The 26,517-nt window shown below is 36.6% G+C and overlaps 3 protein-coding genes across 25 annotated transcripts; 2 read left to right on the top strand and 1 right to left on the bottom strand.

Moving 5' to 3' along the window:
* The first annotated feature begins 703 nt into the window (after positions 1-703).
* On the top strand, positions 704-3,526 carry LOC106434392 (plant UBX domain-containing protein 8-like). 4 transcript variants are annotated; one of them, XM_048774858.1, is made up of 10 exons: positions 704-951; positions 1,192-1,253; positions 1,335-1,557; positions 1,661-1,756; positions 1,829-1,950; positions 2,063-2,255; positions 2,380-2,691; positions 2,835-2,978; positions 3,082-3,138; positions 3,270-3,526. In XM_048774858.1, exons 1-10 carry the CDS (start codon positions 808-810, stop codon positions 3,375-3,377), a joined length of 1,461 nt encoding a protein of 486 aa, XP_048630815.1. In that variant the 5' UTR covers positions 704-807; the 3' UTR covers positions 3,378-3,526. The 4 variants fall into 4 exon arrangements, with proteins under 4 accessions (XP_048630815.1, XP_022569171.1, XP_022569170.1 ...); XM_022713450.2 differs by having other exon boundaries at positions 1,335-1,566; XM_022713449.2 differs by having other exon boundaries at positions 1,335-1,569.
* A 175-nt stretch (positions 3,527-3,701) lies between these two features.
* LOC111203389 lies at positions 3,702-4,917 on the bottom strand. The gene has a single exon (XM_048774859.1). The coding sequence runs from the start codon at positions 4,139-4,141 to the stop codon at positions 3,794-3,796; it is 348 nt and encodes a 115-aa protein (XP_048630816.1). The 5' UTR covers positions 4,142-4,917; the 3' UTR covers positions 3,702-3,793.
* A 1,130-nt stretch (positions 4,918-6,047) lies between these two features.
* Positions 6,048-11,791, top strand: LOC111212069 (dehydrodolichyl diphosphate synthase 5-like). Of its 20 annotated transcripts, none has more exons than XM_048774850.1 (8): positions 6,048-6,170; positions 6,269-6,427; positions 6,559-6,624; positions 6,892-7,086; positions 7,293-8,771; positions 10,712-10,934; positions 11,040-11,107; positions 11,170-11,791. In XM_048774850.1, the coding sequence occupies exons 5-8, from the start codon at positions 8,617-8,619 to the stop codon at positions 11,612-11,614; spliced, it is 891 nt and encodes a 296-aa protein (XP_048630807.1). In that variant the 5' UTR covers positions 6,048-6,170; positions 6,269-6,427; positions 6,559-6,624; positions 6,892-7,086; positions 7,293-8,616; the 3' UTR covers positions 11,615-11,791. The 20 variants fall into 20 exon arrangements, with proteins under 20 accessions (XP_048630807.1, XP_048630804.1, XP_022569177.1 ...); XM_048774847.1 differs by having other exon boundaries at positions 7,184-8,771; XM_022713456.2 differs by having other exon boundaries at positions 6,520-6,624; positions 7,184-8,771.
* Positions 11,792-26,517: the final 14,726 nt, after the last annotated feature.

Genomic DNA, 26,517 nt, shown 5'->3' with positions numbered 1-26,517 from the left:
TTTATCATGTAGTTGTAGATAATTGTATAATTTTATGTATACCTTTTATATGTTTAATGACTATTATATTTTGTTACTATTTTGTGATAAACCTATAACTAATCCTATTTAGGATATTATCTGATTTTAATTTGAATACTATACATTTCAAATATCATAAAAGTATATTTTCACTATTTATTTTAGTATTGTGAACGCAGATTATTATGGAAAAAAAAAAGAATAATTAAAATCTTAAAATTGAAATACTTGTTAAATACCCGTAATTTTCGGGTCTGGATTTGAATTCGAGTATTTAAGATCTGAAAATGATATGAAACACCCAAACTCCATCAAACTTAGTCGATGTTTGTCAGAAATATCTAAAATTTTAGAAAATAACTTAAATTAAACTATTAATAATTAAAATAAAACATTTTTGAACTCTAAATTTTACATTTAAAGCTTATATTACTAAAAAATGTTACAAAATAATAAAAAATATTGTTAACAAAAAAATATTTCAACTAAATAATAAAATAATATATATAAAATACAAACAAAAAATCATAGTTTCTGATATACATTTTTTTCTTATGTCGGGTACATATCGATTTTTTCCGAATCGGATCTATTCGAGTTTGTTTTTTGGGGGTCTGGATCTATCCGGATTGATTCTTTTCGGTTCTGTTTTGTTCGGATAAAAGAATTTTGGACCGAAAGATGTTTGTAAATTTTCGGTTAGGTTTCGAATGGAATAGTTTTAGGTGATTCCTGTTAGGATTTGGGTTTTGGGATTGAGGTTAAAATGCCCGGGCCTAGTCACCTATGCCCATCCAAAACAATACGAAGGAACATCAATCAATCATTAAGCAAAGTTGGACTCTAATGGCAACACCGAATCAGGAAGCAATCGACACTTTCATTAGCATCACGGGGGCCTCAGTATCCGTCGCCGTTCAGAAGCTCCAGGTTATTATTGTTTCCATGTTTTTAGATGCTCTATGTGTTGTCTGCTTTATTGGAATTTCTCGAGTAGCCAAATTGAAAGTTCGTGAGACACGATCTCTGATTGATTTTCAGAATGTTAGGGTCATTGGATTGGATGATCTGATTGAGTTAGTAGTTTTCGCAGAGAGTTAAAGTTCAAAATTGATATGTTTTGATATGTGATTGAGTAGTATATCTAACTGATTGATATTGAAAAAGCAGGAGAATAGTGGTGATCTTAGTCAAGCTGTAAATGCATATTACAGCGAGGGATGTCAAAATTCGTATGCCATCCAATCCAATCCAGTCTCACTATTTTTATCATCTTTTTCTTCTGAAAATTTATAATTTTCTTTTTTGTGCAGAGTACCTCTAGACGATGCAATGGAAATAGATGATGTGATTCCGGCTCCTCTAGTGATACCTATAGAGGTTAGGGATAGCACTGGGCCATCGGTTATTATTAATGATGATGATGATGTTCCAACAAGAACAACTAGGCAAGTTATACCTGCACCCAATAATATTCAAGATTACAATGATATTGAACAAGAGATGATCCAAGCTGCCATTGAGGCCTCAAAAAAGGAGTCTGAGGTGGTAAGCTTTTCCAAAGAGAATGACCTGTATTTTTATTTCTTTCTTGTGTTTATCTTGGCTTATCTTTTTTTTTTTTTTTTTTAATATATAGGTGTTAAGTAATCCTTTGCCTATTGAGAGGCCGCCGTCTTCGTCTCACATGGGAGATGGTGATGACATAGCAAAAGCTGTCACAATGTCATTGAAGGTCTGTGGTTGTCTCCGTTTTTTGCTTCATCTTCCCTTTGGATCTATTTTTTTTTAACATAAGTGAGTGCAGTCAGGGGAGGAAGAAATTTTGCGCAATCAAGGAGGGTTTAACGCCTCAACCTCGGAAACAGGAGTGTCTGAAACGGCTGCTGCTCAAGGACCTGAACGTAGTACCCAAGCCCTGAATGGAAGGTTTGTTGCTTCTTTTCTGTTCTGCTTTTTACCACTTTGTTATCTCTGACCTTAATATCTCCCCCTTGTCGAAAACTGAGGCCTAACAAATTGTATTTTGTGTATTGTCTAGATTGGCTGCACCTAGCTCACCATTTGAGGATCACTCTGATGATGACGATGATGAGGAACCTCTTGTTAGACACAGGCCAATACGTGTGGCATCTGGATCTCTGGCCCAACCTGATGCTGGTCGTTCCCGGAGCACGAGTCCTGAAGGAGATAATCAAGCGGACAATGGCAATAGAAATAGGTTTCCTTCTGAGGTATCAACAAAATCTGTTTCTGCTTCTTGCACAGGGACAAGACTAGTTAGTACACATGCATTACTTTTAGCGCTTAGAATCCTAGAGTAGCTAGTACTGATACTCTTATTTGTATATGCTCCAGTGGGGAGGCATTTCGTCTGAGGAACATGATGAAGCTGTCATGCTCGAGGCAGCCATGTTTGGTGGAATTCCCGAAACTGGATATAATCATCTTCCATTCTTACCTCCTCAGCAGAGGGCACCACCCTCACCTTCATTGACAGCTCAGAGGTTGATACGCGAACAGCAGGATGATGAGTATCTTGCATCCCTGCAAGCGGACCGAGATAGAGAACTACAATCCGTTAGAGATGCTGAGGCACGTCAGTTAGAGGAAGAAACTGCTAGACAGGCTTTTCTGGAGGAAGCTCAAAGAAAACACGAGGAGGAACAGGTACGTACCTCTTTCTAAGGCCTCGTTGAAACACGTTCCTTGATTTTGGATTTTGACTGAAAACTATATAGACAAGATCAGCTAAACCAAATGCACATTAGTGAATGATTATCGTATTTTCCTCTGAATGTTGTTGCATGCAGGAGCTAGAGAGGCAACTAGATGCAAAAGAAGCTTCTCTACCGAAGGAACCACATGCAGACGAAGAGAATGCTATTACTCTTCTAGTCAGGATGCCAGACGGAACTAGACATGGCCGCCGATTCCTTAGATCCGACAAACTCCAAGTGAAAAAATAATCCAATTTTCACTTTTTTTATTGCATTCACTCAAAAACCAGAGACCTAAATAACTGTCAATGGCACTGTTTTTATTTTTGTTTTTTTGCAGTCTCTGTTCGACTTCATAGACATAGCCAGAGTGGTGAAACCCAAGACTTACAGACTGGTAAAACATCTGCATCTTTATCAATAAAATCTCTCTTCATTACTAATGCGTAAAGATAGTGTAAAGCCAAATACGCTATGCTTGTCCGGGTGTTGTCCTTGGGTCTAAGTTTTGGTGTGGTGATGAAACAGGTGAGACCTTACCCTCGGCATGCGTTTGGGGATGGGGAAAGTGAGTCCACTCTGAACCATCTTGGTTTGAGCAGCAAACAAGAAGCATTGTTCCTTGAGCTCATCTGAGCACAAAATAATACTCCACCCTCCTCTTACATTCGTCTTCTGTCTTTCAAGTTACTTTTTCATCTTTCTTTCTATAAAAGAAAAAATAAATTTGTTGGGTGTTATTATAAAGTATTCGTACAATCGTCGTTTTAGGCGTTTCATTTGTACATACGTTACATTGCCTGCAGAAAAAAAAAATAGTCAAAACTGAGAACATGCGTAAACAGATAAGAACAAGGGTTACATATTAAAATATCATCTCTATTTAACCCATTCTCTGTCTTCCTCAGCCATGTAACTTTGTTATAGTAACCACAATCAATTTGATACAAACATGTTCAAAATTTTGAACTAGACAACAAGAATTGGTAACAAAATTGTTATCAGAAATTAAACCCTAGTCTTTATACTCTTTTCAAGGAAAACCCTTCTCTTCAACTGCTTGCAGCAAGCACAGCCTTCAAGTGATTAAGAAGGGACTTCGACTCTGATCTGATTTTAGGGTTACCGTTAGTGGCGAGGAATCGAAGAGAGCGCAAGGCATCTGTTTTGACGATAACCCGAGGAGTCAACGGCAAGCTTCGCATCATTCTGAGAACTTCGACGCATCGTATGGCTTCAGGAGAGACGACGTGAAACCCTTTGTCTCTTGCGATATGAGCGGCCCTTGTTGCGACGCTGATCAGTACTTCAAGGTCTTTACTTTTCACGGTTCTTCTTTTTCTGCTTCGTCTCTTGACATCTTTCGTAAGTTGAGGAGGTAGATCATCGGAAATAGCCATTGTTTCTTCAGAGACAATTTAAAAGATAGAAAGAGAGAGAATGCGGATTCGTGCGAGTGAGAGAGAGGAGTCTGCGATTGTTTATATATAGAAGATAAAGGTTTTACCAATTTCCTTTTTCTGTTCTGCTCAACAAAGACAAGTAGCTTGCGGAGCAAGTGTCGAAAAGCCCATTAAACTAACATTACTAGCCCATTTATCACATGTCGTTTTGTGAAATCGCAGTCGGTGATGCGAGTAGTGCTTGTAACAGTGTTTTGAAACCAGACCCGGTTGAATCACCCAGAAAAAAATCAGTTTGGATTTTATGAAAACTCCAATATTTAAAAATCCACAAAAACCAAAAACTTGATACCGGTTGAACCATCGGTTGAACCAATAAATAACTTTTATTTCTTTTTTTAAGTTTTTAATTATGTTTTTAGATTATGTTTTATATTTTAAATTTCTAATTAAGAAATTAGGTGCTGATAAAAAAAATGTTGGGTTTTCTCTTTTTAGTTTTATATTTGTGATTTTTAGATTTTGATGAAGATTTTACTATGTCACCTAAAGAAAATGAAGTGAATGATGGCAGAGAGAACCAAAATTAGTTGATGTGATTTGGTGTTAGTTTATTTTCGTTATTGACAATTTATTACAGTGATCTTTTACTTTTGGTTTATTTTGTATTTGAATCCATTTAATTTATCATTCACATTAGACATTTAAATTTTATAAATTTTATGTCTTGTTTTTTTTAGATGTCATACCTCTTATATTGTTAGAGAAAATTTTAAATAATCTAAACTATTTTTTGATATTTTGTATGTCAAATGAAAATAAAAATATAAAAACTATAGTTAAGTATTTCTAAATATTTTTAAATATAAAATATATAAATATCCAAACTATTATTTTATGTTTTAAAACAAATTATAAAACATTAAACTTTAGTTTCTATTTTTATTTACATAGCTGATATATTATTATATAATAAAACTAAATCATTTATTAATCTGCAGTTCATCCACGGTCGATCCAGTGACCCAGCAACCCAGTAAATCATCTGGTTCAGTGTCCAGATCGGGTTTAAAAATATTGCTTGTAACAGTGATTGCGTTTGCGGTTGCATTTACAATAGCAATTGCGCTGGAATGTTGTGTTGATGTACAGTATTTGTTTACCCCGCCGCTCCATTTTCCAGTAACTCCATTCGTCATTTTTTTCTGCTTGTACTTTTCTCAGGTACTTTGTTTAAGTTTATGAAAAACAAACTTTCGTACATTCTTTTACACACTCTAATACACTATGCCTATGCTTTTACTTACTAGGCTACTCTAGTTTAAGATAACTTATGGTTGGATTTAAATAATTTAATTTTTTGTTTGGATGGTTCCATTTCAAATAAAATATGGCTTAGCTAGGATTGCTCGTCTATTTTATCGTGTATATATTATAGTGCTTTGATTTTTGTTGGTTGTTTTACTCCAATCTAATTTTCCCAGATCATCTCAAACTTTGAGTAATAGAATAGACTTTTGATGTTAAAAAAATAAATATGGTTTTAGAAAATTTCATTTCAAATAAACTTTTATATTTGGCTTTAAACCATTATTTGAGAAGCATTGAAACATTTTAGCTATGATACTTGTCATCACTATAATGTTTCTCAAACCCTTTAGAGAAATACGTTGGTCTTGGTCTATCTGAACATGTACATTACAATTCTCATTAAACTAATCATAAAATTAATTAATAATGTACAATTAATGTTTTCATTCTTTCCTTAAATAAAGGTACAAAATTACCTAATAGCTTCTTATATAATAATGAAGTGTTATCCCTCCTGTGAGAGTGCCATATCATTAAGTCGTTAACCCACAGCGCGACACATGTTCCTTTTTTCTTAATTGGACCAGAACGAGTTGCTTGGGCTTATCGTGTTGGGGTGGATTAAGATTGGGCTGAGAAAAGTAACAAAAAACCTATCCCGAATGTCTACTGCTGGAGCTTTCCCCTCCAACAATGGTTGTTTCAGATTACTAGGGTTCTTGTCGTCGTCTTCTTCTTTATATCTCCTTCTTCAACACTTGCTTCTTATAGATTCATAGGTTCATAGCATCATCTTCTTCTTTATGTAATTAGGGCAATAGACGGTGTAGATTCTGGAGGCAACCATTACGCAAAGCACTGAAGGAACGCCATTGACGGCCTTATTAACTCTTTATCCCCACTCCATCAACGATAACGCATTCAATGCATCTTGACTCTCACCAAATCGGTATATCTCCAGCTATTAAAAAGGTAAACTTTCATCCCGTAGAACTCATCCTCAACACTCCAAAAACACCAAAACCTTATTTTCAATAGAATGGCAAACTCATCTATCCTACCAGCTGATTTAATGTCTGGCCGTTGTACTTCCACCGCCGAAGTGCGACTGCTCTGGCTTTGGGAAGCTAGAAATTTGAAACGCTGTGGTGCTGCTCCTTGACGCTAAGGTTTGTCCAGTCTCTTTTCATCTCGACTCATGCTTCTGCTTTTATTTTCATTTCATACTGAGTGCGATTTATGTTATTTTTAATTCTTCATCTAGCTTTCAGTTACCATACACCTTCGCATATTTCGTGTTTTCAATTGGCTGTGTGGATCTTAGGATTTTTTTTATAGGGGATGATGAGCATTTTATATAGATCTCTCTTGGTATATTTTGGCAGTGATCATCACTTATTGAGTGACGGTTTGGGTTCTTCTTTTCAAAATCGTAGAATGCATTGGTTGAGTTTGTGTGGACGGTGAACGCGAAGGAAAAAATTTGTAGGATAAACGTTGAATCATCTTACCATGGAGATCACATGGGCTTGTTGTGAGGTCAAGATTGAACTGCAAGGACTTGTAGGAGTTCAAGTTTGCCGGTGATGGTGCCCCTACAATTACTCCCTCGTATCTTGGCAGTAAATAAGGTATGACTGCAACCATTTCATATATGTATTCAGGGCATGGATTAATCTTAAGAAACAATTTGATCATGAAAATTTGATTTTTTGGACATATGAGCAGGAATTTAGATGGAGGAAAGTTCCATGAGTTGATTTAATACACTACTTTACTGATCATACTGTCAGGAGCACACAGATCTAACTCATTGTTACTTTATGAACTTCAATAGGTTGTGCATGCCAACACTGAGGTATGGCTTCAGTCACTTTACTCAAATGTTGTGGGCTTTAGTTTTTTTCCCACGACTTATGTTATGCTTGTTTAGGTTTCATCATCAGGGAAATCTATCAACGCTTTGAATTAAGAAACTAAATAGTTTCTCTGCAGCGAACCTAATGTCATTAGCATTGGTAGTTTCTACATGATTTGCTAGGACAGTTTCTAACAACAAAAAATTATAAAAGAAGTGAAATAAGAGAGAGTCTCTTCGTAAAGATATTCTGATACCATCATGAGGTACTCTGTTGACACATGTCAATTCTTTAATGATTGATTTTAGCTAAAACATAATTATGTAATCAATTTTATTTTTTATAATTTATGAGAGATTTGTGGAATCTCTCACCACTAATGATGCCCTTTTATACATTTTGATTTGTTAGTGGCTTACATTAACTTTTGGGATTTACATTTAACTTTTTACTAAATTATAGAAATCTATCAATATTAAATTAGTTAACAACCTTTGGAAAGATACTCTCCAATAATCATGCTATTAGACTATCTTAAATCTCATGGATTGGGGATGCTCGTAGATTGAGTATAACAGGCTTACTTTTGTTTAAAGTTGTTTTGGCTGTTTTTTCGTAGGTTTTTAAAAAATTCTAGCTGTCTTGTACATTACACAAAAGAAACAAAAAAATTAATATGAAAACTTTTATAGAAAAAGAATAAGCTATTATTTCTATAAACTAAGCAACTGCATGTAATCGTCACGAGCGTACTAAATGCTAACGTGCGTTCTTATTAGGCTCTAGTGCTTGCTTGTTTGATTATTACTTTTTATGAAGCGAACAAAAAAACTATGCATGCAAACAAATTGGAAGAGCATTACTACATATATATATTAAATTAGCTTCGACATTACTAATATCAAATTTATAATACCACAGTTTGTCTTTTGGGATACCATAATTTTTAATAGTTTAGGAGTTTTCATCATTGATGTAATTAATTAACTAATACAAAGGTTAGAGCAATCTAAAAGGTCAAAAATGTGGCCCTCGTTTAATAAGAAAATTTTGGGATGAAATCATTTGGTGATATTCAAGTGTCGTAAACAATAACCTTAATTCAGATGATCTGTCTTCCCGTAAAAGAAAGAAAAAAATGATCTGTCTCTCCGTGGCATGAAGGAAAGACAGAGAGCAAGAGAGAGAGAAAGAGAGTTGCGTTGATCATGTGCGTCATTGAACCCAGAGCCCTTGAAGTATGTATAAATAGAGAAGTAACTGATCCGTAAATACAAACCATTAGTAACAAATAAAAAAACAATGTTGTCTCTACTCTCTATTGTCTTGACTTTTCTTTCTCTTATTATCATGCCTTGTCTCTTCGTCTCTTGGCGTCTACGTGTTCCCCTCTCCATTACAAATATCCGCAGATTCATCAAAACCACAGCTTCTCAATGCAACGATAAAGAAGAGAGGTAGGGTGCTTCTGCTAATCTTAGTTCATTGTACATGATAATATTAATAAAAATTAATAATATTCTTAATATTTTGCTAAAAAAAATGGTATCTCTCAGTCAAATCTGATAAGTATTAACTAATCTCAGAAACTACAACCTAGCTAGCCAAAAATGTCCGTCCTCAACCAACCTACGAAAACTATTAGACTATATAGATAAAGTCATTTGGTGTATCTTGGGATGTTAACATGGATTCAACTTTAAAAAAAAAAAGGTTAACCTAATCATATTGGAAAAATATTTAATCCCAAAACACTTAGTTTTTAGTTACAAAAAAAAAACACTTAGGTGATGATTGTTTTAGTAGTTTTTAGTTTTAGTTTTTGGTTTTTGGTTTTTAGATTTTAGTTTTTGGTTTTTAGCTTTTGGTTTTAGCTTTTTGGTTTTTAGATTTTGATTTTGGTTTTTGGTTTTGCAGTATTTTTTTATTTTTCAAAAATTAATTAATGCGTTACTTTGAAATAATACAACAAAATAAAAATAAATATTTATATTTACAATTAAAATTATCAAAATATTGTGATAATTATTTTAAAATAAAATACAATAACATATTTTAATTATTATAGTTTTATAAAAAATTATATTATAATAAAATATTTATCATAAAATTTATATAAATTGCAAAAAATTAAAAATATTTAAAAGTTTGAAACTATTTAGAAATTTTTCTTATATAAATTATTTTTAATTTTATAAACTTAATAAGCAATAGTTTTTCTTAAATATTATAAATTATATAAAAATAAAAATACTTAAAATTTTGAAACTAATTATAAAATTTCTCATATAAATTATTTATATTTTCTTAGAATTGAATGGCTATTTTAATTTTTCATGACTAATAAAATATATTGTATTACTAAAACATATTATGTTTTTATAACTTTAGTTATTTTTAATGTGACTAGTAATTATTAAAATTATTCTATTATTTTATATAGAGAAATTAACAACTAAGCTTTAAAATTAATTCATATTATTTATAAACTATATAAATTTATTTTACAGATATTAAACACAAATAAATATCACATTATTGTTTAAATTATAGCTAATGTACCAAAAATTGTATGATTATTTATCTTTATGAAAATATTATTTATTAATTATTAATTAATTAAATGTTGTAGTTTCTACCCAAAAAAATCAAAATTTGTTTTTCCTTTTAAAAGCTCACAAAAGTTAGTTTTTGGTTTTTCTTCACAAATTGGTTAAACTTTTCAAAAATTAGTTTCCCTACATTTTAGGGAATCTATTTATTAGAAATCTTGATTAGCAAATCAAATGGTTTCTACAAAAACAAAAACTAAAAACTAAAATTTGATTGGATGAAAAATGGTTTTTGCAAAAACAAAAACCAAAAACTAAACCAAAAACCACAGACAATGGGCCGGACATAATTCATCTTTAAGAGGATTAAGTTTTTGCCCATGATTTTTCTTCATACAAATTATTCAAAATAAAACTGAAATTCAAAAATAAACTAAAACAAAGATTTCAAAAATATGTTTTTCTCCCAAAATAGCAAATCGATTTTCCCGTTAAAACAACAAATTTATGTTTCTCGCCAAAATCCGGTCCATATTGGATAAACCGTTTATTCAATGTATTCTAGTGCACAAGTTCATATTGCTAAATTAAAAAATTGACATTTTACACTTTTAAGTTTATAATTTTATAGATAACCGGGACTCATGGACTGATAATTAACTGATAGAAAAAACCTCTTCGAAATATTATAATTTTGTTTTGTATAGTAAACTCATATATGTATATATATATATATATATATATATATATAATATTTTTCTTGAGCAAAATATATATGTGTTGGATGTCAAGGAAAACGGTTTTTGCTCAATGTGTTGCTTTCTTTTGTTATTACTAATCTGTAGCGGTACAACCGGAGAGAAGGAGAAAGGAGGGAGAATGCCAAAGCATGTGGCGATCATATTGGACGGAAACAGACGTTGGGCAGAGAAACGAGGACTCGGGCCATCGCAAGGTCAAGAAGCCGGAGCGAGAACTGTTATGGAGAATGTTAAGGACTATTTCTCAATGGGGATTAACACTGTTTCACTCTTTGCTTTCTCCACAGAAAATTGGGGAAGACCCGGGGTAATTATAAAAATATGAGAGACGGATCATTTTGTCATATCATTTCAAGATTTTTCTTATATTTTCCACCAGGCTAATCCTTTTAGTAATCAATTCTTTGATCAGGATGAAGTTAAGTACATAATGGACATGTTTGAGAAAATCGTCAAGTCTGAGATGCCTAACTTGCGCAGGTACTGAACATGTTTTTATCCTTTTTAAGTGTTATAAGTTAATTTTTCCATTCTTCTTTTAGATATGGCGTCAAAGTCTCGGTCATCGGAAAACGGACGAATATTCCGGAGTCACTTCTACATTTGATAGGAGAAGCAGAAGAAGCTACAAAGAACAACAAAGAGAAGCAACTCATTGTGGCGTTAGACTATAGTGGAAAGTTCGATATTTTACAAGCATGCAAAAGTCTTGCTGAAAAGGCAAAAAACGGGCTTATCAATGTAGAGGACATCGACGAGAATCTGATGGACAAAGAGTTGATGACAAGCTGTAGTGAGTTCCCAAATCCTGACCTATTGATTAGAACAAGCGGAGAACAAAGGATTAGTAACTTCTACCTATGGCAATCAGCTTATACAGAGCTTTACTTTCCTAGTGTTCTATGGCCTGACTTCGGAGGAGCTGAGTATCTCGAGGCCTTAGATTGGTATCAGAAGAAGCAGAGGCGATTCGGTCTAAGGGTTTAAACTTTCAGTTTTTTTTATGTATTTATTAATAAATGGTTTAACTACTCAAAACTGTATGCGTTTGTTTTCACGTTTACTAGTTCAAGATGCTACTTCAGTTGTTATTGTTTCTAGTAAACATCATTGTAAGTTTATAATTTTAAAATGTTATTGTGTGAATAATATCGTATTAACCCATGTAGGTAAATGCATCAATTTTATGTTTGTTTACTCAAAAACATCCATCATGCAGGTTTGCATACATGGACAAGCACTAACACAAACAAAGTACTAGGTAGATCACTACATTGTGCTTTGAACCGTCGATATATAAACATAATATTATCTTTAATTATTGGGAAGTTAACTTAATCATCCTACAAATTAGGTGAAATGACCAAAACCATGTAAAACTTTTTTTATTACTACCAATTTCTAAATATCCATTGTGTCATTTTATTATGTCATGACAAAAAACTAATTACAAGAATGCTATTACTTTTTAAAGCCACGTCGAAAAAATCGGGCGCCACGTACGAAATCGCTAACGTGTATTAATGAACTCAGCCGTAAAACACAACGACGATATTGATAACTGAGTTACGGTTACATTGCAGCTGATTTATAAAACTCGGCTGACTTATGAGATATGGACTGACTTCCATGCATAAATCAGCCACACATGATGGTTGATTTACAGAAATGAGGCTGATTTATGAGATAACGGCTGACTTACGAACATTTGTTACGGCTGAATTATACATCGGCTAGCTGATTTCTCGAAAACTTGGCTGAGTTTTAGATAAGACATGGATGAGTTGTGTTTCTCTGTCACGCCCCCAATCCTGGAAAGGATTGTCGGGACAGCCATGGTTCGAGGAAACGTACCAGCCAGTCTTAGGACATCAAGGCAAGCGTTCCATGGTCAAGAAAGAAGGTTAAGGACATAAGGAAACTTAGACTTAACCTTATTTAAGCTAAGAGACAGCTAGGACAAGTAAGACGGTAGCTAGGAGGAAGTGGACGAGTAGCTCGGCCAGCTCAAGGAAGCTAGGTTCAGTTCACTCCAGCTCAGTCCCTACTAAGTCAGCTCCACTAGCTGGACTACTAGCTCACTCAGCTGAGGCCGCTGAGAGTCAGCTCATCTCAGCTAGACGGACTGTCCGGGCTTTAGGCCGATGGTCCGGGTCTGGGTCAGTGGCGGGCTGGGAGGTCCGGCCATGAGGCCATGGGCTGTTGGGACCTTGGGCAAGGCTGTGGGCTGTGTCCAGAAGGCCTAGGGCGTGGGTTGGGCTTGTGGCCGACCCCAAACCCAATCAGAAAGGGCGAAGGGATGCAAGTGGCCGAAAGGGGGCAACTCTTGGCCGATGGTGCCCATTCGCTAGCAAGTCGTGCCTGTTCGTGGGGCAAGACTTACCCCCTCGTTTTCTATAAATATGGGGGCTCTCCTGTCGATTTCATTATCCATTTCCAGAGTAAAATACTCAGAGAAAAACGTAGAGAGAGAGAGAGAGAGTCCCGGCCAAGAGATCGGCCGGAAAAGGGCCGGTCGTGGTGGTTTAGTATCTCCGGCAAGGAGAACGGTTTGGGAGAGAGGAGGCCGTGTGGTTATGAATACCCAAGGCATAGAGAAAGGTCTGGAGAAGGACTCCAACCCCTTGGTTCAGTCAGATAGGGTCAATGGGGTAACCACCCACTCATCGGCTAAGACCATCGGACAGTCCGAACCGGTCTAGCCATGGGCGTTTGGATTGTGTCCTATTCTTCTTATTCTTTTCATCTATTTCTTCTTCTACTCCTTCTGTACATTGGCGTGGCCTTGTTGATGTGTTGGGATTGGTTATAACCGTGGTTCTGGTTGAGTAATGCGGTCGCGGTCCATAACCGATGAGTTAGGCGCGTGCATGGTCTAAACCGGCCTCAGGTGATCCGATTGGATAGGGGCGGTTCTGTTCTGTTCTGAACGGTTGCAACCCTTCCCTGAACAGTCACAATGGTTCATGACTTGTGTAGGTTAAGGCGTGGTCCTTTGGCCATAGGCCGGACACACGCACGGACCAGACAGTCCATACGGACGGTTAGGTCGTACGGTTGGAACATCTGAATGGGTGTGAGATGCCAAGGGTCATGACTTGCCAAGAGGCACGTGTGTCCAAAGGGTACTAGTTCCCAAAGGGTGTGAGTTCCAAACGGTTCCATTGGTTCAAGGCTTAGGCCGAACCAAGTGGACAGTCCGCGGCTACATAGTCGAACGGACGGACGGTTAGTTTAACCGGAGTGTTGTGTCGCAAGTTCTGATCGGTTGCAAGGCAATCCGGTTTGGTCTTGGGCCTTACTCTGTGGTATGGATCCAGGCTTTGGGTCGGATCAGGTAAGAAGGTCCGTGAGCCTTTGGGCCGGACTTATAACTGGCCGATCGCACCTAGATCTTAACTAGACGGTTAGACGGGACTATGGACGATCCGGCTATGGTTGGATGGTTCTGGCCGCAAAGGCTAAGTGGGATATCTTACAATCAACTTTGGGTTGGTGAGTAGGATAGGCGCCATATGTCTTATGTAGGGAGTAGACCTACAAGATGGCAATGGAAGGCGGTTATATCAGTACATGCTAAGTGGATGATGGCTTATCAAGTCTAGTGGTCGGATCATGTTTCATGACGATGGTTCGATGGCCGAACACTAGTATGGATAGTCACGTTGCTGGAGTAAGAGTATTGATATGATGCTTCTAGATATCAACTTTGGTGTTGATAGCTTCGAGATTGGCTAAGAGTCATGACGAAGTGTGTGGCTAGTACTATGTGTCGTAGACCATAGATACTGAGCCTAAGTGCGATTGTTCAAGGAAGGCCGTGTAAGATCTGATCATGGTTGAGTATGGACGACCTGACCTTTGAATGATGGTTCAAGGTGTCGGTCCTAACCTGATTAATGAATGCATCGGTTGGTATGAACAAATCATATATGTTGTCTGGGTTAAGTCCCAAGGCCGGTCAGGCCAGATGATGACTCATCAGTTCCAAGTCATGTGAGGATGGTTGGTTGATTGACTTAGGATCTAATGAGCTTTGTCAGTCCAGAAGATGGACTTGGTACTGTTGCCTATAAGGTAAAAGGATTTCGGATTGTGCATGAGCCGAGAAAGGCCAGATGCAAACCCTTATCCTTTCAAAGACTTCTCAAAGGTTACTTATGTCTGTGGGGATGGTTGGTTGAATGACTAAGTACCTAGGGGAGCTGTTTGATGCAGGGACAAAGATAAAGACCAATAAGAGACTCAATGAGTTGAATGATTAGTTCGAGTCAATGGAGGACCGATGAGCTAATAAGCTCCATAGATGTGGCAAAGGTATGATCTAGCATTTACTTATGTAGATCTAGATAGAATGGTTTAGGGGAATGGAACCTCAGAATCGTATGGCTTGGTTTGGGTTTAGGATTGACCTTTAAGCTAATTGGTAGTTGAGTAAACTGACCAAGGCTAAGGTGATTCGACCAGACAAGTGTTAGATTGGTTTTAGACCATTGGTTAACTAGAGAATATTCCGCTGCGTATCTGTTGAAAGGATCTAGGCTATTAATGACTAGGGAAGTCCTTAGCTAAGATTTAAGTTAGCCCTCGCATTTAGGCGATATTATAAATAAAGGGAAAAAATTAAGAGGTTCGGCCAGGAAGTGGACCGAGCGACGTGAGGCATCGACCGCGGCCTAGGCGGCCGGGATCGGATCTTACATTCTCCAACTGATTTAGTGACATTGGATGGCTGAGTTATTTAATGTACGGCTGACTTATTGGAGGTAGTTATGGCTGGTTTTCGTATTTTCAGCTGTAATGAGTTGGATTAACTGTAAACTCAGCTTAATTACGGCTGACATATTAGTGAAATATTAATTACTAGAATAACATTCATTTGACAGCTGAGTTTATGACGACACAGCTGACTTAATGTTTTACAGCCTTGTCTCCGCTGATTTATTAACGGAATATTAGTTACTGATATAGTATTCACGTTGCGACTGACATACATTTGTAGTTATGGATGATTTATTAAGGCTGAGTTTTAAGTTCGTTTTGTGGCTGCCTTGCCGATTTTCCATGGCATCAGCTCCTATTTTCCATGTCATCATCATTTATTTTCTAAGTCATTATTAATGTTACGACAGTCAAATTAGAGTTTATGTTAAAGACGCCATGTCTTGTTCTTCTTCTTCTTCATCTACCTTCTTCAACCCTTGTTCTTTTGTCTCATATTTATCCGAGATCATATGGATCCGGTTATTATTGTTTCCGGTAATTGGATCAAGACAAACAGATATGTATTCAACACCGACGGTATAGGGTGTAGAGTTATGCATATAGATGAGGAAGCAACACAGGAGGAGCTTGCGGAGTTGGTACTCGATGATTACGGATTGAAGGATTTAACCCATCATATTCGGTTGACCTACATGTTCTCGAATAAAGCTTTGAAAACAATGGCACACGATACCCCACCAGTTTATGTCTCCATTACTCGACAACTGAATGGTGTTTTTAAGCCTAAGGAAAATCGAACAGCTACATCTATGTGTGGAGATTACTGAGAAAAAGAATAGCGCAATTAGTGGGAATGACAGTGCGAGAGATAAGAAGAAAAGGTTATTCAGTGTAGAATGCTCAGAAGTAGAATCTAGATACGAAGATTACGATGGGGGTATTGTAACAACCCGCTCCCGGAGTATTTTAATTTTGAAGAAAATAGAATCGGAGAGGTTTTATTCTACAAGTAGCATATTTTTCTAAGTGTAGAGACACTTGTATTCATGAAGACTAAAAGAATAAATGTAATGTTAACTAAGTGTCGGATCTTCAACGAGCCCATGGAAAATATTCAGAATGGGTTTAGCGATGGTAAACCGATCATGGAACGATCATAGCATACATACAGAGAGATCAAGACCGCAAGACCTATTAAACAATGTTTGGTTGTTGGATAATGCGGGTTCTAAGTAAGGAAAGTTTGACTACCATAATTGTGGGGTAAAACAAAAGGAAGGTCGGATCTGCGGGAGTCAGCTAAGGAAAGAATCAAAGATATCAAGTCAAGCCATTGATGGTGATCTTTGACCAAGCCAAATAAGGAGACTGACATTAAGTGCCCGGTTTGGTGAGAAAGTTTGGGAAATCCTATATAAGGACCCCTTGAGCTCTCATTTTTTCACACAATTCAAAAAGCAAGATTAGAAAGAAGTTAGAGAGCAGAAACAAGTTGGTAAAGAGAGAAGTCCGAGAAGAGGGATTCAGCAAGGAGGAGCTAAAGAGTTCATCGCTTGAAAACGCTAGGTAGTTCAAAGTCTTCGAATCCTTGAGATTCAACTAAGGTGAGGACGTGATTCATGGCAACTTAATAATTTGTATTTTGGTCATAGTTGTTTTGTTAGGATGAAGATTATGTGTTTAGGGATTTATTTATGGAAAGTTCGTTCTTCGATATGGTTTTGGTACCGTGAACTCTGGTTGAAGTTACTCCTCTGTCCATTTCCATAAGATATCTTGTATCCACTCTGATTTCCAGGATTCTAATTCTGAAAATCAGTACCACTGATGAAGTTCATATCCTCTTCTAAATCTCTATCATTGTTGACATCTACAGCTTATTCATCCTTTGCAAAGCTAACCTGCTTCTTGAGAAGCTTGTGAACACTGTCCAACTTAGCCTTAACATCATCCAACTACTCCATTCCTAGGGTGCCTGTTTTTCTCCTCTAAAAATCAGTGTTCTTGGTGCTATTGTTGGATGCCAAGTTCTCAATCAGTCTCACAACCTCTTCTAGATTCCTAGTGTTGAAGTTTCCTTCACTAGAAGTGTTCAGATCCATCTGATATGCCAACGCAATGACTATAACGAAAGTGATGAGCAGCTGCACTTCGTTGAATCCATGGTGTGGACAGTCTCTCTGATAGGACTTGAATTTGATTTAGGAGCTTCTGAATGATTATGTAGGTTCATGTGTGTAGCAATATTGCTCTTTAAGTCCTCAACTCATGACTCATCAAAGAAATTGCGCAGGAACGCATTCTTGATTTTAGTTCAGGATGTAAGAGATCTTAGTGGTAACAGCTTAAGCCAGCGCGAAGTGTCGGTCGACGGATTTTATAGGATCGGTCGACGTTTTCTGAGAAGTGTCGGTCGACGAACTGAAGTTGTTGTGGATCGATGCAGTTCTCTTTTCTTTCCGGATCGTGCGTTCCAAGAGTGCAAGGTCTGAGAATAACAGTGATTTTTCCTTGTTGTTTTTGGTACTACTAGGCATGCACTTGAAAGAAATTAAGAATTTTTTTTATCAGTTTTCTTGAATAGCAGAAAAACCTAGAAATAATCTAACAAGATAAGATCTAATGGCGATCAAAGCTTCGCGGCAATAGCACCAGATTTGATATCACTCAAATTACCCTAAGGAGTGATTTACTCTCTCAAATAAAAGGTTCAGTTATATTACTTAGGGATCAAATCCACAAGGAGCTAGGGCATACAATAGATCTTAATCAGCAGTGATTAAGCTAGGTAAATTATGAAAACAGTAAATAGCAAGCAAAGCAAACAAGACAGTTGTTCAGTTGATTGCTTTTGAAGTTTGTAAACAGTTAAATGAAAGCGCTAGATCTAGGGTTTCTATTCAAGCAATTAGGACTATAGAGGTATAAAATACTTAGGCTGTCAATCGTAGAACTCGACTTCTAGTGTAAAGATATCCAGCTTTCGAATGTGATTCTTATGTTTTGACTAAGTCAAATATCTCAGTTGTCTCTTGTTGATACAGATCGAACATCGATCGATGTTATTGTAAAAACGTCGATCGATGTTCTCTTAAACAGGCTTTAGCGAGTTAAATGATAGGTTCACTAGTATTGTCTAAATCAACTTTCGTTTGTTTCTAGCAATACTAGCTCAAAGGAATTAGTTCTGGTGCAGAACATACCGTCGTAGTTGTCTACAATCCTAAGTTCAAGGTTATAGTTAACTACTCTAGAACACATGCATCAATCACAATTATTTGAAAGATATTTATCACCTTAGCAATTCTATATTATGGGCTAATTCCTCATAACCTATTTGAACCCTAAATATAACAGATGAATTACTGAGACATAAAAAGGAATTCATAAACATAGACAGAATAAAATGATTAAATAGAATAGAGTTAGATATACTGGAGTTCCAATACAAATCTCTGAAGGAGTCTTAGATCTTCTCTCAGAATATACTAAAAACCCTAAGTATTGTTTGCTGTGAAAAGTAGAAAATTTGAGAGCATATGTTGCCTAGGACAATGGCAGAGCACATAAATATTATGTTAAAATTGGCCAGGGTATTTCTGTAATGTGTTGTGACTTGGGACTTAAGTCGGCTGAAAACCTACTCGGAACTTGCGCGTTTCACTGTCGATCGACGGCACATGATGTGCATCGACCGATGTTTATCTCTGATTGTCGACCTTCGGATTGGCACTGGTTCGATGGTCAGCTACGGGTTTCTTTTAAATTTATCTCCAAAATGCACCAAAATCACAATTTTCCTCTAAAACTGTAAATATACTAAAAAGACTCCAAAACATAATAAATAGTTTCTAAAAAACTTATATATCATGGCTAAAAATGGGTAAAATCTATGGTATATCAACTAACCAAAGGTGTTTATTGTAATATACTAGGGGTTAACCAACATTTGAATAATATTTAAGATCTTAAATATTGAGTTTAAATAACGATCTCCTTTTCTCTCTCTTCTCAAAAGCCATGTCTTCTCGCTAGGTAAACAAGACCATCTCCATTCGAGGTTCTTTAATTAGAACCCCACCACTAAAAATAAAGAAATAAAAAAAAGAAAATAAGAGAGAGTGTGAAGAAAAGTTCTAAAACAAGTGTTTTTAAAACCACTTCAAAACTTTAAACCTTCCACTTGTCTTGTATTTAGCATTTTAGAATTAAAAAAATAGAAAATTTAGTTATTTAATTAAAATATTTATTTTTTATTTTTTTAGAATCCCACCTAGTTTCTAATGGCTGGAGGTGCTCTAAGTGGTTCCATTTTGGTTGCTCCCATCTTTACCAAATGTGCTTTTAGTCTTGTTTATGAATTTGCAGGTGGTCTTTCTTTATCGTGGTGTTGCTGCTCCAGTTCCATCTTTCCCCATCTCAAATGTTTGTGGTTAGTGGAATCGGTTGTGGTTTGTGTTCGCTCCTTGTGATATCTCAGCAGATCTGATCGAGATCTGATTTTTTCGTCAAGCTTTTAACTGGGCATTTTCCAGTCATTTATTTCCAATGTTTCCGTATTAGAAAAAAAGTTAAGGAAGTTGTCATAGTTATGTCTTTCTGGGTTTGAAACACAAGAATATTCAAATTGTTTGGTTTATTCACTATGGAAGTATCATGTCTTCTATCTTCGCGAAGATCGACGGGACGCACCATGGGCGAGGGTTTTGGATCAATTATTTAAGATCAATGGACTTTTAAATAATTGTATGAAGTGAAAACGAAATGGGCCTCATGGCAATAAGGAAAAGCATATTGGCTTTAATGAAGAGATATGGTAAACATCCAACATCAGGGAGTAGCAAGAGAAATGAGCAATATATATAAGCTCATGTGCTATGAATGTGTAAGCATCGGCCGGCTCGGGTCGGCGTGACCGTTGTTCTTGGGTGTAGGATCTCCGACCCAGTAAAATTCTTTTTGGACTAAATTGACTTTAACATTTTGCCATTCATTTCGGGAACAACATGCAATTTTATTTAAAACGACAAGTAGTTTGTCTAGAAAATAAAAAACGTTATGCATTTTATCCTCTCGGAAGTTTTAAACGAGATAAGAGAGTCTTGGGAAATAAGTTTCGCAACTCAACTTCTCTCGATCTCCGCAAGATTCTCGCCCATGTGCAGCAACTGTTGCAGGAAGTGGGTTTTCTCTGTCTCTTTAAATATTGCATCTCCTCTTCATTCATTTCTATTTTTTTTTTCGTATCAAAACCAACAGAAAAAATCCCTTAGTGTAAGTCATAAATACGAGTGTTTCGTAGAGTTTATAGTTCGATAGGGCGATCACGAGTGAGCCATGATTCATCTGCCATGGTTGTATCCTGGGACTCTATATTCGTACAGTTCCGACTCACTAACGGAGCGAATATTTTGAGTTAAGGAAATATATCATATCTCGACTCAATGTCTTTTGCGAATACAATTTCTTATCGTCCTCATATTTGTTTTTTATATTCATCTATTTCCTTAACTTCACTTTTATTATATCGTTTACATCAGTCCGGTTTACCGGCTTCTACAATCTTAACTCAAAATCGCTTTATGGTTAATGCTCTAATTGGGTTGAGAAACAATTAATAAAAACGGGTTTTGGAATCGTGTTTGCGATTTGCTTTCTAGCACTTCCGCGAAACGTTTGTTCTTCTCTCATAATAGGGTTTGCAATTTGCTTTCTAGCACTTCCGCGAAATGTTTGTTCTTATCTCATAACTGTGTTTGCGATTTACTTTCTAGCACTTCCGCGATACGTTTCTTATTTATATCATAACGATTTGCGGATTGCTTTGTAGCATTATCGTGAGACATTTTTTATATACGATTCTTGAAACAAAAGTATACGAATCATTTCCATAACCGCTTTCTTAAGCGACTTTATGAAACATTCTAAATCTATACAAAACAGTTTTTGCGAACACTTTTCTAATCGAGTTTGCAAAACGTTTTTCCAGAATAATATCTATATGATTTGGTTCAAACACCAAAAATGACCATCGATTTTAAAACCATTATTTTTCTTTAAAATAATATGTTATGTGTTGAATGGAGTACTGATTCGCCTTCATGTTTTCTTCTCTACAGGAAAAATAGTGACGAACGATAATAACACCCCACCACTCAACGTTGCAGCAACTGATGCAACAGTGACAAATGTTGGAAACATCACAGCGTCAACCGCTGCAGAAACAACAACAACTACCCTTCCAATGGGTAATGCTGCTGATGAAACCACACGCCATAGCCTATTCGGTGATGGTCTTTATCAGACGGATTCAGTTTCAGGAACCACAAGTGGTCCAGTGGTAGTTCAAACTACTCCGTCTGTACCTAGCGTGTTCACTTAAGGACTGATGCCAGACAAGTTTGAGGGCAAAAGCCTCAAAACGTGGCAGAAGAAGATGTTATTCTTCCTCACAACACTGAAGCTGGAGAAATTCATCCAGGAGGACAAGCCTCTTGTCCCTTACGGGATTGATGATGTGCACATTCTCGCAAGTGTTGATATCTGGGTGCATTCCGAATTTGTCTGCAAAGGATACATCTTGGGTTGCCTCATCGATCCATTGTACCAAAACTACTGTGAGATTCCCACTGCGAAGGAGCTGTGGAGATCAGTGGACAAGAAGTATAGAGGTGAGGATTCTGGCGGCCACAAGTATGTGGTTTCAAAATTCCACGGCTTCAAAATGGTTGACTCAAAACCCATCATGGACCAGGTGGAGGCGTTTCAGTTCATCTGCCATGAAATCGCTGCTGAAGGAATGTCCATCTGCGAGACATTCACAACTCTCAGCTTCATTGAAAAGCTTCCGCCAAGCTATGCGGATTTCAAGAACTACTTGAAGCACAAGATGAAAAAGGGTTCTAAGAGCTCATCATGAGGCTTCAGATGGAATGCAAAAAACGAACTGCTGACAAGGTCACTGCTAAGGAGCATAGTGTCTACATGACTGAGCACAAAGGCAAAGGAAAGGCAGACACCCATTCTCCTGCCAAGCCTTCCAAAACTGTTGTAGCCCTCAAAGGCTTCTGGAAAAAACTTCAAGAACAAAGGCATTAAAATCAATGATGCAAATGTGGAGAAGTTCAAGGGAAAATGTCACTACTGTCACAAAGTGGGACACATGACTGCTAAGTGTCGTAGTAAGATCAAAGATGAGAAGCATCAAACGAATCTCACTGAGGAGGATCTCGTTGCAATGGTGACTGAGGACAACATGGTTAAAGGCAGCAACCCCAAGGAATGGCGGTATGACACAGGAGCGACCACCCACATTTGCACTGATAGGGCGATGTTCAACACTTATCAGAAAAACAAGACTCTGGAGAAACTATTCATGGGAAACACTGCAGTCTCCAAGACTGAAGGCCACAACAATGTGGTTTTGAAGATAACATCTGGACGTGAAGTCACTTTGACGAATGTGAAGCATGTGCCTGACATGAGGAAGAACTTGGTATCGGGTACCTTGTTCATCAAGAATGGATTCGCCACAAGTCTTGAGGCAGACAAGCTCGTGATTAAGAAGAATGGGATGTATTTGGGAAATGGGTATGTTAAGGATGGACTTGTCAAGATGAATTTAATGACAGTCTCTCCGAAAGTTATAGCTCCAAAAGTTTCAATGAATAAGAAAGAGCCAGTTGTTTATTTGGTTGAGTCTTTTAATATATGGCATGAAAGATTAAGCCATGTAAATTACAAATCTATACAAAGATTAATGAATTTAAATCTAATTTTTAAATGCAAAACAAGTAAACAAAAATGTGAAGTATGCGTACAGGCTAAGCTCACAAAAACACCATCACCTCGTGTTGAAAGAACTAACAAACCTCTAGATTTAATTCACACTGAATTATGTGCTTTAAAATACATACAAACTAGAGGCAGAAAAAAATACTTTGTGACCTTCATAGATGACTGCACAAAATATTGTTATGTATATTTATTACATAGCAAAGATTAAACCTAAGAAAAATTTAAAGAATTTAAACTTGAGGTCAAAAATCAACTTAAAACAACTATTAAAATAGTTAGACGTGACAGAGGAGGCGAGTATGATGGTCCATTTAATGCATTCTGTAAAGAACATGGAATAATCCAAAAAACTACAGCTCCTTACCCACAAGAATCTAATGGAGTTGTTGAACGCAAAAATCGAACATTAAAAGAGATTATGAATGCAATGTTGCAGGAATCTGGGTTACCCCAGAACATGTGGGGGAAAGCGTTGCTTACCACTAATTATATCCTCAACAAAATTCAACACAAAGTAACTGGCAAAAATCCATATGAATTATGGAAAGGTAATTTACCTTCGTAGGGAGGGGGTGCTTGGCAAAAGTTGCGGTACCGCCACCAAAAATGGTCACTATAGGACCTAAAACTATGGATTATATTTTCATCGGATATGCACATAATAGTAATGACATAAATCTGAAATATCAGACATTCATGAAAAAACAGTCATAAAATCAAGAAATGCATCTTTTTTCGAAAATATTTTTCCATACAAGGAAAAACAAGGTTCAAAACGAACTCGAGAAGAAAGAAACAATGACAAGAACTCAGAAAATAAGACAAACGTCGAGATTTCTATAAATGATATTTCAGAAATATGAAGAAAAAGATGAACCTCGAAGAAGCAAAAGAGCTCGAAAGGAATAAACTTTGGGTAAAGATTTCCTAATGGAATTTTTATTCGAAAATGTTCCAAAAACTTTGACAGAAGCCATTGCTTCACCAGAAGCTCCATTTTGGAACAGAGCTGTCAGGAGTGAATTTGATTCTATCATGCAAAATTATATATGATACATAGCAGATTTACCACCTGGCTGCAAAGCATTAGGAAATAAATGGATAATGACACGAAAACCTGGTGGAAAATACAAATCTAGGCTTGTAGTTCAAGGATTCCGACAAAAGGAAAGCTTTGACTATTTTGATACATATTTTCCAGTAACGAAAATAACATCAATAAGACTGATGATAGCAATCGCAGCCTTAAGAGACCTAGAAATCCATCAAATGGATGTAAAAACCGATTTTCTAAATGGTGATTTAGAAGAGAAAATTTTCATGAAACAACCTGAAGGTTTTGTCATTCCCGGAGAGGAAGACAAAGTATGCCGACTTGTGAAGTCACTTTATGGGCTTAAACAAGCTCCTAAACAATGGCACAAAAAATTTGACAATACAATGATGTCAAATGGTTTCAAAATAAATAAATGTGACAAATGCATATACTACAAAACAACCAAAAATGTGTATGTTTTGCTATGTCTATATGTAGATGATATACTCATTATTGAAAGCAATAAATAAATTATCAATCAAACAAAGAACATGCTCAAAGGGACATTTGAGATGAAAGACTTGGGATTAGCAAATGTCATTCTCGGGGTTAAAGTCACAAGAAATTCAAATGGAATTACCTTAATCCAATCTCATTATGCTCAAACAATATTAGAGAGATTTAAAAATTACTCTAATAGTACGGCAAAAACTCCGTTAGATCCCCAAATGCACTTGACAAAGAATTTAGGTGAAGCGGTTTAACAAAATGAGTATGCATGTGTGATCAAAAGTCTCATGTACTTGACCAATTGTACTAGACCAGATCTAGCGCATGCAGTAAACGTACTTAGTCGATACACAAGTAATCTAGGTCATACACACTGGAAAGCTATAACGAGAGTACTCAATTACTTGTGCTACAACAAAGATTTTGGGCTTCACTATGGTAAATAACCAGCAGTTTTAGAAGAATACAGTAATGCGAACTGGATATCACATTCTAAAAACTCAAAATCCACAAGTGGATATGTCTTTACACTAGGAGCAGCAACAATATTATGGAAATCTACCAAACAAACAGTGTTAGCCATATCCACTATGTGATATGAGTTCATAGCCTTAGACAAAGCAGCAGAAGAAGCTGAATGGCTTAGAAATTTTTTGGAAGATATTCCTATGTGGAAGAAACATGTGCCAGCTATACGCATACATTGTGATAGTCAATCAGCTATAGTTCGGGCTCAGAGTAATCTCTACAATGGTAAATCTCGTTACATCAGAAGACGACATAAAACCATTAGACAACTTATCTCAACTGGTGTAATCACAATAGACTACATCAAATCGGCTAAGAACCTAGCGGATCCATTTACAAAAGGTTTGCCACGAGATGTTGTTGCTAAATCATCAAAAAGAATGGGTTTAAAGCGTATAACGAATGAGGTTGTTTGATTGCAACCCTACCTATCATGACTGGAGATCCCAAGATGTAGGTTCCAAGGGAAAACAAAATCAAACTGAATCTAACCAAAGCACTTGAGACAAGTCTCTTCCCAGCTCTTAAGATGATAAAAGTGCTAACAAGTGTGAGAAGGATAAGCATAAGCTTTTAATGATTCCATAGCTTCCAAAGCAGAGTATTACTCAATACTTTTCATGGTCAATCACCTAATGAGTGTGAAATGGGGCCGTTTCTAGGAGAATGATTGCAAGGCTATATTCTCTAAGTTCACTCATGAAAACCAGGAATAGTTCAGGGCCACAATGGACACAATAGAGAACTAAGTTCTTCGAGAAAATAAAGTTGTGTTATGCTTGTTGTCTCGGTCTACATATCGGTTGGTTCAAGACATCATGTTCATCTTCTGGTAGAGTAAACCCGACATATATTAACTATGACTGGTTTAAGGTTTAAAATGCCACCAACTCAAACACAGTAAAGTTTTTGCAAACACTCTCGATAAGTCTGTCTAGTCTAGTCAAGATTAGAATAAGTAGAGTTTTAAAGAGTCTATCGAGTCTTCATATGTTTAGAGTCATTTATATTCATGTGGGAGATTGTTAGATCAATTATTTAAGATCAATGGGCTTTTAAATAATTGTATGAAGTGAAAACGAAATGGGCCTCATGGCAATAAGGAAAAGCCTAAGGAAAAGCCTATTGGCTTTAATGAAGAGATATGGGAAACATCCCACATCGGGGAGTAGCTAAAGAAATGAGCAATATATATAAGCTCATGTGCTATGAGTGTGTAAACAGCTTGGAGAGAGGTGAAGGCTCTCCACGCGCGCGCCGCTGCCGCTGTCCGGCCGACTCGGCTCGGTTCAGC

This window comes from Brassica napus, unplaced genomic scaffold, assembly GCF_020379485.1.
Source record: "Brassica napus cultivar Da-Ae unplaced genomic scaffold, Da-Ae ScsIHWf_55;HRSCAF=95, whole genome shotgun sequence".
NCBI lineage: Eukaryota > Viridiplantae > Streptophyta > Magnoliopsida > Brassicales > Brassicaceae > Brassica > Brassica napus.
This window is presented reverse-complemented; position numbering and strand designations above follow the sequence as displayed.